The following is a 13,023-nucleotide window of genomic DNA, read 5'->3' as shown; positions in this document are numbered from 1 at the left end:
TAGTCATTTTATTGCCGAATCAGTTTACAAACTTGGTATGCTGTTTCATAAGTATTTTTTTATTGGTCATCAACAGTATCTTTCTCTAGAGGTGTAGCGGGAATAATTGCTGCCCGAGGACGATCTATCCAAATTACATCCCATTTAATACATATTTCACAATTTTCAAATACATATTTCAAATGGTAATATAAATTTTATTCAAATTAAAATGTCCTATTGGCAATTTTAATTTTCCAATTTGTCATAGTGATCTATAAATATTAAAAAAAAAAAAAATATATTTTTATACAAAAATAAAATTACGAAAAAATGCATATGTATTTTTATTAACAGAAAAATGTACATAAGAAATAAAAAGAAATTATCAATATCAATATAGAATTTTTTTTTATTTTGCTGGAGGAAATTGGTCAAATACATCATATTTTAATGTAAAAATTGAAACTATAATTTTAAACACGAATTTAAAATTTAAATTATGCCTCAAATATTTCACTAGTCTGGCGCCCAAATACACGTACCTCTTAAATCCCTCTAGCTATGCCTCTGCTCTTGTCTGTAATTCTTTTTATAAAGATAAAGATAGTGTAAATATGTGTGATGTAATCGACAAAAATGCAAATAAACTTTAGGGTCTGTGATGATGGCAGTTGGCAATGAGACACAGATTGAGCCGCTGCAGTAGTATGTTTATTTAAGGTTACGGTTTACATTACAAAAATGGGGCGGACGCGCGACGGCACGCGTCCGAACCCTTACAAGCTTGCCGGAAGAGAGAGAGCCGTCACAACACCGCTATTTCTGCGCCGACCCGTTTTGGCCATAACAAATCTATATTGGCCCCCATAAAACTTAGAAAGTGATGTTAAATCATTATCATAAAATCAAAATGAAGGCTAAACATTTCCTTCAAAAAATTTCAAACAAAGCTGCCAAGAAATCTGAAAATACTTGGCAAGCGTACAACACACACCAAGGAGCCTATTTATATATTTGTTATAGTTAAAACTAGGTCGCATTCTAGTAAAACTAACCTGACGGCGGCGGAGGACAGCACATTGCTTGGCGAATCTCGACGGAAAGACTACGACCGACGATGTCTCGTCATTCGTGATACGTTGTTACCGGAAAAAATGACGTAGATATTAAAAATAAATATTCTGAATCTAGTGCTAAAAAAATAATAAATGGAAAACAAAAAGAAATTAAAAATATATAAAAGAGTAAAATTTTAGGATGTTTTATTTTTTCGACCGTAAACGCAAAGAATTGAAAAAAAATAATATTCAATTACCTAACCGAGTGCTCCCACTATACCAGGTGTGATGTTCAGAGACAAAACAAATGGAAATATTCACCGTTGACATATTCGGTAATAACTACTAGGGTGGGTAAATCCAAACACAAATTTATAATTATTGTTTTATATGTACAGTAAAACCTTGATATAATGAATTAATGCGTGTAAAGGGATGTCCGTTATATAAAACTAAGTTTTCTGAATGTGTTTTTTTATCAAGAAAATAAACGGCACAATACGATGTCAATGAAGTCTCCATAAATGAATTGAAAAAATTGTGATTTTTATACAATGATGAGATAAATATTAAAACACTATTTCACAGAAACTTTTTGTATCAAATTAAAATAAGTATACAAATATTTTTTTTCTGAAAATACACTTTATTTGTTAGTAGGTACAAAGTTAAAGTCTACGAGCAAAATTACATTATGACTCGAATTCGAGTGCGAGAGGTATGACGTGATTATCATGCGCAGAACATTTACAAGCGGTGACATTTGGATATACATGGATGACACCTTTATAACATTAACAGGATGTTTTTAACAATTTTTACATTTGACCGGATATTTTGCCCGTTATATTGAGGTGTTACTGTATGTATATAATGATGTAGAAAATGTTACGAATGTATATTTAATATTGGTTCACAATTTCTATTTTGCTTAAATATTTTAATATATATTTAAACTAGACAACGATTTAAAGCTACGATAGTTAAACTATATCCTCTCAATCTTCGTCATAAAACCGTAAAAGAAATTAAATTTTAAATACAAATTTACAAATGTTTAAAAAGACCTACAGTTTCATACAGTTTATATGTTTGTATATGCATGATTAACATTGATAAGTACATAATTAAAATACAAATGGAATAAAATATCTTAAAGTAATTAAAATTACTTGATTTAAATTCAATAAGTATACATGAATGCTTAGTTTTATTTGTGGTGAGTGTCAAGAAGAAATTTGCTTGGATTGATTTATAACCATTTCTATTTGGCAGATGGTTGGTGATGGGTAACAGTTCGTTAACATAAACATTAGTGTAAAAAGCGTGAACGAAGCAACACCGCCCGTTATTTATTCGTCTAGGTCCACCAAAGTAAATCATGAATGTTACTAGAATGCCGCCAAGTTTTGGCCACAAAAAAAGAATAAATAAATATATAAATAGACCCCCACACTGTTTCTATAAAATGAAATTGTCTCAAAGATGCTCTTGGTGACTAACAAGATGCCAGAGCAACGTTAACACAATATATTTTGAACAATAATAAAAAACACAGGATTCATTTTACACTTTTGGCAACACTAGTGAAAATTTGACGGAAGGCGACATTCGGCTCGTTTGACGTTCTGCAATCATGGGCATGTTCGATTCTCTCTACCGATTGGCGTTTCGCCGCACTTCCACCTTCTTGTTTGTGGCGGCCGTCGGCGCCGTTTACTTCGAACGGTCCTTCGACTTATCGTCGGACGGTATTTTCGAGCGAATCAACCGCGGGGTGAGTTTACGTAATCCGACAGAAATTCATTAAAAAACATTTTTATTTAATTCTTCAATTTCCATTTCAGAAATTGTGGAACGACATTAAGCACAAGTACGAATAACTTCTCTAGGATCGTAACTCCGTAGTACCATGAATTTGTGTTGTACATAAGATTTAATTTGGATGGATGTCTTCGCTGTTATGCTATTAAAAATACAATAAACCCATAAACTCGACGTATTGTTTTATTTTATAACAAAACTAATTTTCAAATCGATTATACTTTCTCTCAAACTGTGCATTTTCCCTGAGACATGCATAAATTGTTTCCGTGAACCTAAAAAAATAAGACCCTGTATGAAATATAATGAACCGTAGCAAAAATGTGCTAGTAGAGATATCTTAAAAGTTTTCTCTTAATCTTGTAACAAGAAGTACGTTAGTGACTCGATGAGGAGATAAAAACATTGAGTAACAAACAATCGTTTTATTATATAATATACAACTAATATAAAATGAGAGCTTAAAATTATGTTTATTATTTCTCATGAACTTTCCACGGCTTCTCGGGTCTTGATGTGTAAGTCTGATTAGGGTGAATATACTGAAACGGTTCAGTAATGGACACACCGTGCTCGGTAAGAATGTTGAGAAACTTTTCGACTTTGCCGTTGGGCACGGGCTGGATCAGGCACTGCATCTCCGTTATTCCGAACTTTAAGCAGCGGTCGGCGAACACCGTCGCTAGGGCCATGAACGCGCAAGTGTCCTGCGTCCTGTACAACTGTTTTCTAATCGACCATTCCGAAGTGCTGGCGGTGACGACAGTACCGTTCAAGTAATGAACCGACGAAGCCGAGACGTAGCGGTTGCTCGTCGTCAGCTCCAGGCTAAAAACGATCGGATTTAACATACGCATTTTATACAAATAAAAAATAACGCATTTCGATCAATACTTGTGCCAGAAACTCTTTCCGCGTTTATCGAGAAAAAAGCCTGAAGGTTTGTAAGCGATTCTCATCCGTTCTAAGTTTCTAGGATTCCTATTGCAAAGTTGAGCGGCGACCGGCGGGTTATTAGTCGCCAATTGACACATACGTCTCGCAAACATCTTCATTTTCTACCTTCACTGGTCCTCCGAGTGAGGTTAAGCATCAGTGTTGCCAAGATTTAAATATTTATTTTTGACATTAGTAAGAAAAAATCAAATTATTATATCCTACATTTTATTTTGGTATTCTAAATATATGTACATAGGCAATTTTCACTTCCTTCGTCCCCTTCTCTCCACCTTCCACCAATGACGTTTCTATTTAGAAACCACAGCAAAAGCAATAAAGTCGTGCCACCGCCTGTGAGAACGCTATTGAAAATAATCGCTGAAATGGAATATGACTAGATATTTATAGTATAAATTGCCAAATGTCTATGCCGCATGGGGATTGTGCGGCTTTATATATTTTTCTTCATATAGTGCCCAAAGAGTCAAAGGACGTGAATTATCAGAATCCAAAGGATTTTCTTTTTAAGAATGATCTAAATATGCAGTTCATCTATGTTTAAATAAAAGCTGTTACTTAGAATACAATAAATACATATTCATAAATTTGAATATAAACGCTTTTGTTATATTTTACCTACTATCATATCCATTAGTGAAATGGTTAAATCATTGCTTGAAGTAGCATATTTGCTACAAATGTATTTTTCATATTATTTTTCCATGTAACACACATGGAAAATATTAATTCATGCAATAAAAGGTTAAGAGCTTCAGATTTGATGTAATTTACAATTTTCATCAGCAAATTAAGTTTCTTACGAAGTAGCTGGAAGAGCTACTGGAAAGAGCATATATGTGAATCATGTAATGGATTCTCTTTGTACATCCGGCTATTAGATTAAAAATTAATATTTTTCTAATTCACTATTTTAGGCAGCGACTCTACAGAAAATCTTTTCATAGGTCCCCGATTAAGTAAATACATAGTTATAAATAGTTGTAATTATTTTTAAATGTTTTAAAATATTTAGCATTGAAAAACAAAAAAGTTTTAGTAATAATAAAAGCAAAATATTTCTATTTTTAATGTTTGAGAACACTTATTTATAAATTATATGTAAAATTGATTTATTGTAATTATCGATAACGCATCGGGCCAACGGCTATGGTCGGTTTTTATCTACTTTAGGCCGCTGTCCGCCGGCGGCCGCGCAATCATGGCAGGACGCAACTGGAGCGAAAGGGGATCTCGGTGAGTTTGTCGGTCCGCCTCGTTTGTTGCTCCGTTCGCGTCGCATAGAGGGCGCACTTCCGCCAGGGTCCGTTTCCCCTCGTGCGCGACTCGTCGCCGCACGCGTGCACGAGCGACCGGTGTCAACGCTGTTCTGAGGTGTGGGGTGAATTCTCTCGATTTTACTCCACCGCTCCACCTCGCGACAGCGTCTCGATCGCATCCGATATAACCGTATGTCGTTTTTCAGAGACGACATGGACCGCGACCAAAGCGGGCCGCAACCGAGGATGTGCAACGGCAAGGCTTTGCCCACGGAGCCCCCGTACAAGGCGTTCGTTGGAAATTTACCTGACGGCATCGTAGCCGGAGACGTCGAGACCATATTCAAAGTTAGACTCTATTTTTACTCATTCTATATACCGCTTAATGACCCAACGAATAGAGAGAACTAATAGCCTTGTTTCCTTTTTAATAAAAACGATGGGGTACCTTATTTTTTATCTATTGCGTTGTAACATATATCTATATTTAGAAATTCAGAAATATCACTAATCTAACTATTGTGACTTACAGGTTTACTCAATGCGCCATAATGCCATTTATATAAATATATTTTATACTAAAATTGAATTGTTCTAGCTCCTCGTAGCTGTCGTCGAAAACAGCATGCTTGGCAAGCTCGTTTAGTAACTTCATACACTACCCGCTCCTAGCAAAAAAGTGCCAGGATACAAATACGGATTCAATCCATACTCCTTGTATAGATATTTGATAAATTTCTTCTGAATCCACACTATTACATAGTAAAATATTAACACCGATTGCGAGTACCTGGATGAGAATAAATCAATATTATCATACAGATGGTCAAAAAATCGGATAGTTGAGTTGCCCAATACTCCTGTTCTTGCATTCGGTACTCCAAACAATATTCAGGAACACAAGCACTAGTAATTAAGTGGCACACAAACCAAGTCTTCCAGAATATCCAGATTGTGTACATTCCCTATTAGCAGCTTAAAAGAGTGCTTTCCCAAGTATACTCGCTGACGTGACTCGTAAAAATTTTATTGCAAGCAGGAATAAATGCAACTATTTACTTGCGCCAGTCCAATAATATCTGTATTTCATCAACTGCAATTGAAAAAGTCAGATAGTTTTGAAATTTAAATTCAAGATTTTACTCAGTTTAGCTGCAATTTAATTGATTTTTATGCAATACAATTTATTGGCAGTGAAATATTTTGAATTGTATTCATTTTTTCCTGAAAAAGTATATCTGCAGTTTTCAGCATACATTAAAATAATGTATGTTCCGAAAGTTGATCTGTTTGTTCTGAGATAACAAAACTGGCTTTCACTATACTTTCGCAGTCTTCAATGTTTTTTAAACATGTTTCTGAAGTACACATATCAAATTTATCAATTTGTTTTCCTGTATGTTTGTAATATTCAGATTGATATACAGTAGACTCCCCAATAACACGATAATTTTGGGACATGCTATTTGGACTAGAAAATACTCATACATTTTTTTGCAATACATACATACGAATCGGGCGCGTGTGGTAAGAAATCCCCCCTTTTGCTCGCTCACAGATAAAGTAACGGGCATCCAAATAGCACGTCCCCAATTTACCGTGTTATTGGGGGGTCTACTCTATTTAATAATTACGTTTTAAGGTATGCTGCTACTGAGAGTCTTAATTATTAATTATTTTTTGTACTTTTATTTTAATTTTAAAACATATAAGATATTCTTTATGAGCTAAAGTAGCTTATTATCTATGACCTAGCTCGATCTTAATTAATCTTTACGATATTCATTCGTGAGATTAGGAAAATTGAGATAACCATAATCTAATGATCGATCTGAATTATAACTATATAATAATCACTTATTCCAATTTCCCAGAAACGATAACAATTTAAAAACACTAAGATCCACATGGGATTCGATCCAAGATTTTCAGAAAATACACCACTTATCTATCACGCTGGTTATAAAAAAACTCGATCTTTCACTTTTATAAAAAAGAAATCCAATTCTCATATTGGCTTATAAATTGCATTTTCTTCTAAATATTAAGATTCTTCATATTCAGAAATACTTGAAATCGGTTTTTAATACTAGATTTATTCTAATCTATTTATATTTTAAATACCAGCCTTATTTATGAATAAAAATTGTATACTGAAACCTTAAATTCAATTATCTGAAGCCATAAACTAGTAAATATTTTCCTGAGGAAATAAAAAAAATCTGAAGATAATAAAATATTTTCTAATAAAATTCTTCATTATTTAAGGTTATTTTTTATTTATCTGAAATTTATAACAAATTCATTTCAACGTTTACCTATCTTCATAACATAGAGAAAATACTCATAGATATAAATATAGCCCAAAGAATTTATCTATGCAATTTGATTTTTTTTATGAAGTGATTTTAAAAATATAATTCAAAAAGTTAGATTAAAACGATGGCTTTGTAGCTCTTCTTTTGGTTCTAGTTTTAGGTAAGAAAATGGTATAAAATGGCTAATAGCCATACCAATGACTGAAAATAGTAACAAAATTACAATAAATTAGTATGATTTTAGGCAATGTTTTGAAAATTTATTATATGTTGTTTCAAATTCTTTAAATTAATATATATAACAATATCACTTTTTTCTAACAATATTACGAGTGAGAATCGAATAAAGTACATCTAAACCGAATTTTGATTAATAGGAGGGCGCAAAAATAATTATCCCTTCTCAAAAATCGTGCCGCCGCAGTGGGAACGCTCATTACCAAGCGTTTCCACTGCGACGGCGCCGACACGTTTTTATTGCTTTTGGTGTGAATTTTTGCCTTCTGAGAAGTAATTGTTTTTGGCTCTCCTATTGACCAAAATTTGGTTTGAAAATACTTTGATCAATATCAGTAAGGATAGCTATTATATTTTTAAAACATAGTGTAATAACGAAATGCAGACAAACTGTTGAGTAATATATGAGATGCGATTTTGTCTGTACTTATTATTCTTCTGCTTACTTTGGCTTCGTTTGTATTTTGGACAAGACCTAATGAAAGCTATAAAAATATAATTAGTTTTAGAATTTTCATTAGGTTAGGTTTGGATTTTTTTTTTTTTTTTTTTTAATTTTTGTTTATTACATAATTAAATAATACATTTTTATAAACATATATATTTACATTTCATTGGTTGCTGGTTAATTACCATTATCACAATTTACGATTGATTAGCTAAATTAAGAGGAATTACAAAAATAAGAATAATAAAAGAACATAAAATACGTTAAGTTTAGGTCAAAGTACATAAACACCTTTAACAAAAAAAAAAAAAAAATATATAAATTATAAATATATATTTTTAATATAAAACTCGTGGACCTGGAGCTGTTAAATTAATAGATAAAATTTATGCGTCAGAGCAAGATGTGCTTTGGCATTTTGTGTTTATATTTAAATTTGAGTTTGTTTTTGTCGTAATCACCGATTCTTGAGATTAACGGGTTAGTATGATTTCGCGGTATTTTTTTTATAATAATTATTAGTATGGTGGTGAACATGTTCTTTAATAGTTGGAATTAAATATTTATTATGAAGTTTTTTGAGGTTAGTATAAAAAGGTGTATTATAAATTATTTTTATAGCTTTATTTTGAACAACTTGTAGTTTAGAAAAGTTAGTATTACACGTATTACTCCACACTGGGCAGGCGTAAGTCATTGCCGGTCTGATTAATTGCTTATATAATAGAATTTTATTTTTAGTATTTAGCGCACTTTTTCGATTAAAAATTGGTTTTAACGCCGCAATGGCTGCGAGCCCTTTAGATTTAAGTTCGGTTATATGTTTATTAAATTTAAGCTTGGAGTCCAGGTGAATTCCGAGGTACTTAACGCTCGCCTTCCATTCTATACACTTTCCCTGCTCGCTTATAATAGTCGGGGGCAAAGGTTGTCTTCGAGTTGTAAAAATTATAGCCTCCGTTTTGTCCTGATTTATTTTTATTTTCCACTTTTTGAAATAATTACTTAAGAGAGTTAAGGATTTTTGCAATTTTATTGAAATAGGCTTAAGACCGTAAGAGCTACTCATTATCGCCGTATCATCGGCATACATTGAAAGACAAGTATTTTTTAAAATAGGTATATCATTTGTGTACAAAATGAAAAGGAACGGTCCAAGTAAACTCCCTTGAGGAACACCAGCTGGGATATTACGCGGTATCGATTGTTCATTATTTACTGAAACAACATAACTTCGACGATCAAGGTAGGAGCATAACAAGTGTAGCAGATAGTTAGGGGTTTTATATTTGTGGAGTTTGTAAATCAACCCATCATGCCACACAGTATCAAACGCTTTTTCCACATCTAACAATAAGAGTCCCGTTGATTTTTTCATGTTAAAATTAGCAGAGATGTGCTCTGTTAACCTATTGAGCTGATGAGTCGTAGAGTGGTTTTCGCGGAAGCCAAATTGTTCATTGATAATTTTATTCCCCAAAGATCCCTTTAAACGTGATAAAATTATTTTTTCAAATAGTTTACTGAATGACGGTAATAAGCTTATTGATGACATATTATATTATAGGTTTGGATTTGATGACATATTAGTGCCTATCAGTTAAATTATATTTTCGCTAGTAGAAATATATCTACAGATGAAAATGTATTTGAACTTCACTAATGACATAATAACTACTGAAAAATACACATTCACTGCATTCCATGTAAATAAATAATGATTAGTATTTAAATATATTTTTACTGGTAAAAAGTATTTTGATATGATTTTACTGAAATAACATATAATAATTAATAAGCTTAAAATGCTACATTTCTTGCACTCTCACTAGATAATGTATGCTTTAACTAGTGAATGTGTGAATTATCTGACGTGAGCTAGTTATGTCGTCAATGACAACCAACCTAATCATAAAGCTAATAAAAAATTTAGCATTGGACCAAGTTAGATGTGAGCAAGCATTGGTCAGAACAGTGAACACCCCATGAATAACATTCTGCAACGAAGCTACTTTTTAAAAGGAGGATTATATAAATTGGCAACAAAGTTTACCTTACATAGATGGTTTAAAATAACACCGAACAGTTAGAGCATACAATAATAGCTGTTCATAAATTATTTTGTGTGTACTGTAACTGAAGTGATTTGACAGTTAATGTATGCATTTTCGAAGATAACACATATATTGCTATAATATATTAATTATTGAATGTTCAAAACAACATTGTTCTTAGTCCTCTATTTCTTCAGTCATTAGTTACTCAACATAGATGCAAAAAATTTAATGTCTAAAGTTTTCACTTTGGTGTTATTTATATTATTAATCTATACATGTCCCAATGATGACTTCACCTAAGTGAGGGGTTTGAATCATCGCTCTCGAACAACATTCATTATCGGTTTTTCCGTTGCTGTTTCAGGGACTCAAAATTCGAAAAGTAGATTTGGTTATGGACAAACTTACAGACAGGTTTAAGGGAATATGCTACGTTGAATTCGAAGACGTCGACAATTTGGAAAAGGCCGTCAATATGAACACAAAGTTATTCGTCGAAGGAAACGGTCTGAGGATCGACGTAGCCGACGCCAGGCGTAATGATAGGTAATGAAACGTAATACAAATTTTGGTTATAGAATAGTAACTAATTTTAAACGTCCGTAGGAGAGGAGGTCCTCCAAGAGGTGGTGGATTTGGCGGGAGAGACCGGGACGGCGGTAGAGACAACAGAGGAGGGGGAGGCGACGGTGGGCGGGGCCCGCCAGCCAATTTCGAAAACTTCGGTCGGAGAGGCGAAGACAGAAGGCCGGGTGGACGCGATGGCGGATTCGGTGGTAAGTTATTAGCATTAATAATTTCATAAAATATGAATAGAATACAATCAATAATGATATATTATATGTAAATACACTACGTGATTCCACAACTGGTTATATATACATTGATATGGAAAAGTTCATATAATTCCATACTAAAGTGATAATAACATATGTTTTTCAGAAATATAATTTAATTGTAATGATAAATCATGACTGATTCACTCATTTTTTATAGTGTTGTTGCGCCCATTTCAGTTTTTTTTACTTTTTCAGAGAGGGATTTGCGAGATAGTGGTCGTGATGGGGGTCGCGACGGTGGACGTGACGGCGGACGTGACGGCGGTCGCGATGGTGGACGCGGTGGAGATTTTCGGCCTCCGCCTCCCGAAGATTTCGGAAGGAGTGGCGGTCGCAGAGGTCCTCCGCCGCCGCGTACAGGGGAGCGACGGTTTGATGACATGCCTAGTCCAGCTCCGAGCGGTATGCGATATTCATCAACTAACGATTGAAGCTCAGATAAAGATATAATATTCATTTCTGTGTTTAGATTCGAGCGAGCGTCCTAGAATAAAACTACAGCCGCGAACGGTCGGGACGCCGATAAACGCATTGGCCGAAACGAGCCAAGCCTCGTCCATATTCGGCGGAGCGCGTCCGCGCGAAGAGGCAGTGAAAAAAGAGTAATCTGTCCAAATTCACGATTTATATAAATTTTGCAAAGCTCATAATTTCTCATTTGTAAAGTATATATATATTCGCAGTATCCGTTTCGAAACTATGCGGATTTCGTAACATTGTACTCGCTATATTATGACCGTGGTTATTTAATTAGGGCAAATGTGAAAAAATCTTGGTAATTGTTAATTTATAGATTCCAAATATAGGAAAAATAATTTATAGTCAGTGTCGTTTCACTTGATTTATTAATTATTACTACTTTACATAATTAGAGTTAAAACATAATGAAAGTAATGTGTCTATGTTGCATGAAAGTGAAATCTTAATGTCACGCAATACGCTTTCTTCGGAAGATAAAAAATAAACAAACACAATTTATATATGACATATCGATGTATTTTTTAACTTATTACACCGCTCGTTAGTGTAGTTTTTTTGTTACGCTCATTGTAGTCTTCCTACTGTTTTTTTTTTGTATTAATTAATTGTATGTATGTTTGGTTTTCTCGCACTGTGAAGTGTTCAAGATTAACGGCTTGAAATTCTAATAAAACAAATATGAAAAAAGAATATTTATTTTTTATATAAATAGAGGTGTGCGTCTGTGTATGTTTGAGTACACAATCATTTTTATACTTGTAAATGTACTGTAAGCCTGCGCTATATATGAATATATATTTATATAGTTAACGTGCATACGATTGATTTGTTAAAAATCTAAAAAAAAAAACAATTAAAACAATAGAAAAAGCTTGGCGAAAAAAAAAAGTAGTAAAAACATAGCGTTTACATTATACATGTGTTTTTGTATTAATTTACATTGTCTCGAAAGCTTAGCGATACACTATCCTATGTGTGTATATATTGACCGTAAATTAAATTTAAATAATAAAATGTTTATTTTAATTAATGTAAATATGCATTTATTGAACACGGCTAGTATGGTGGTAAATCCCTTAATATTTAATGCCTCGATTCGCAGTGAATACGTACATGTTATGTATTTATTCGTCGATGTGTTACTATTTTTTTATTTCTTTTTCGTAAACGACGTCGCGTATCAGACAGAAGATAATAGTGATAATTGGTATCTTCCTAATGAAACGGATCGTTCTCGGTGACGACACGTAGAAGCGTTTCACTTTTATGCACCATTTGAAATAAAAATTTGTATCTATGTAAGCTTTAAAAATCTGTTCGTTTTACGAAATTCTCGCAATTATATGTATTTTGAGAATCAAAGGAGACACTTGTCCACGCATAACATGTATGTGTACGTATACATTACTTTCTCTCAACTTTTTATTTTGTATCCGTCTATTTTTTATTTTATTTTTAATATATTTCAGCATTATACTGTAATATGTACATATATGTGTTACATTACATTTCATGTGTAATAAATGAAATTTTGTATGAAATAAACGGTATGTTGTTACTTACA

The 13,023-nt window shown here is 33.1% G+C and overlaps 3 protein-coding genes across 3 annotated transcripts; 2 read left to right on the top strand and 1 right to left on the bottom strand.

The window, feature by feature from the left end:
* The first annotated feature begins 2,622 nt into the window (after window positions 1-2,622).
* Window positions 2,623-3,038, top strand: ox (ubiquinol-cytochrome C reductase complex subunit oxen). The gene is made up of 2 exons (XM_088191633.1): window positions 2,623-2,817; window positions 2,888-3,038. The coding sequence occupies exons 1-2, from the start codon at window positions 2,677-2,679 to the stop codon at window positions 2,921-2,923; spliced, it is 177 nt and encodes a 58-aa protein (XP_088047759.1). The 5' UTR covers window positions 2,623-2,676; the 3' UTR covers window positions 2,924-3,038.
* Window positions 3,039-3,274: 236 nt separating this feature from the next.
* On the bottom strand, window positions 3,275-3,945 carry mRpL18 (mitochondrial ribosomal protein L18). Its single transcript, XM_088191632.1, has 2 exons — window positions 3,759-3,945; window positions 3,275-3,692 (listed from the first exon to the last, which is right to left on the bottom strand). Exons 1-2 carry the CDS (start codon window positions 3,917-3,919, stop codon window positions 3,341-3,343), a joined length of 513 nt encoding a protein of 170 aa, XP_088047758.1. The 5' UTR covers window positions 3,920-3,945; the 3' UTR covers window positions 3,275-3,340.
* Window positions 3,946-4,987: 1,042 nt separating this feature from the next.
* LOC148232475 (eukaryotic translation initiation factor 4H-like) lies at window positions 4,988-13,021 on the top strand. The gene is made up of 6 exons (XM_088191631.1): window positions 4,988-5,057; window positions 5,287-5,428; window positions 10,505-10,686; window positions 10,747-10,916; window positions 11,175-11,381; window positions 11,449-13,021. Exons 1-6 carry the CDS (start codon window positions 5,023-5,025, stop codon window positions 11,583-11,585), a joined length of 873 nt encoding a protein of 290 aa, XP_088047757.1. The 5' UTR covers window positions 4,988-5,022; the 3' UTR covers window positions 11,586-13,021.
* Window positions 13,022-13,023: the final 2 nt, after the last annotated feature.

Source organism: Plectrocnemia conspersa, unplaced genomic scaffold (assembly GCF_051122295.1).
Source record: "Plectrocnemia conspersa isolate PC_06_02 unplaced genomic scaffold, ASM5112229v1 ptg000009l, whole genome shotgun sequence".
NCBI classification, from domain to species: Eukaryota; Metazoa; Arthropoda; class Insecta; order Trichoptera; family Polycentropodidae; genus Plectrocnemia; species Plectrocnemia conspersa.
Note: the sequence above shows the minus strand (reverse complement) of the source record. Positions and strands in the feature narration are given on the sequence as shown.

What these genes read in the sequence shown, in the direction of transcription:
- ox (XM_088191633.1), top strand. Translation starts at nt 2,677, where the DNA reads ATGGGCATGTTCGATTCTCTCTACCGATTGGCGTTTCGCCGCACTTCC. An exon ending in TCGAGCGAATCAACCGCGGG is followed by an intron (nt 2,818 to 2,887) that starts GTGAGTTTACGT and finishes TTTCCATTTCAG; the next exon opens with AAATTGTGGAACGACATTAA.
- mRpL18 (XM_088191632.1), bottom strand. Translation starts at nt 3,919, where the DNA reads ATGAAGATGTTTGCGAGACGTATGTGTCAATTGGCGACTAATAACCCG. An exon ending in GGAAAGAGTTTCTGGCACAA is followed by an intron (nt 3,693 to 3,758) that starts GTATTGATCGAA and finishes GATCGTTTTTAG; the next exon opens with CCTGGAGCTGACGACGAGCA.
- LOC148232475 (XM_088191631.1), top strand. Translation starts at nt 5,023, where the DNA reads ATGGCAGGACGCAACTGGAGCGAAAGGGGATCTCG. An exon ending in GACGCCAGGCGTAATGATAG is followed by an intron (nt 10,687 to 10,746) that starts GTAATGAAACGT and finishes AAACGTCCGTAG; the next exon opens with GAGAGGAGGTCCTCCAAGAG. An exon ending in GCCTAGTCCAGCTCCGAGCG is followed by an intron (nt 11,382 to 11,448) that starts GTATGCGATATT and finishes TTCTGTGTTTAG; the next exon opens with ATTCGAGCGAGCGTCCTAGA.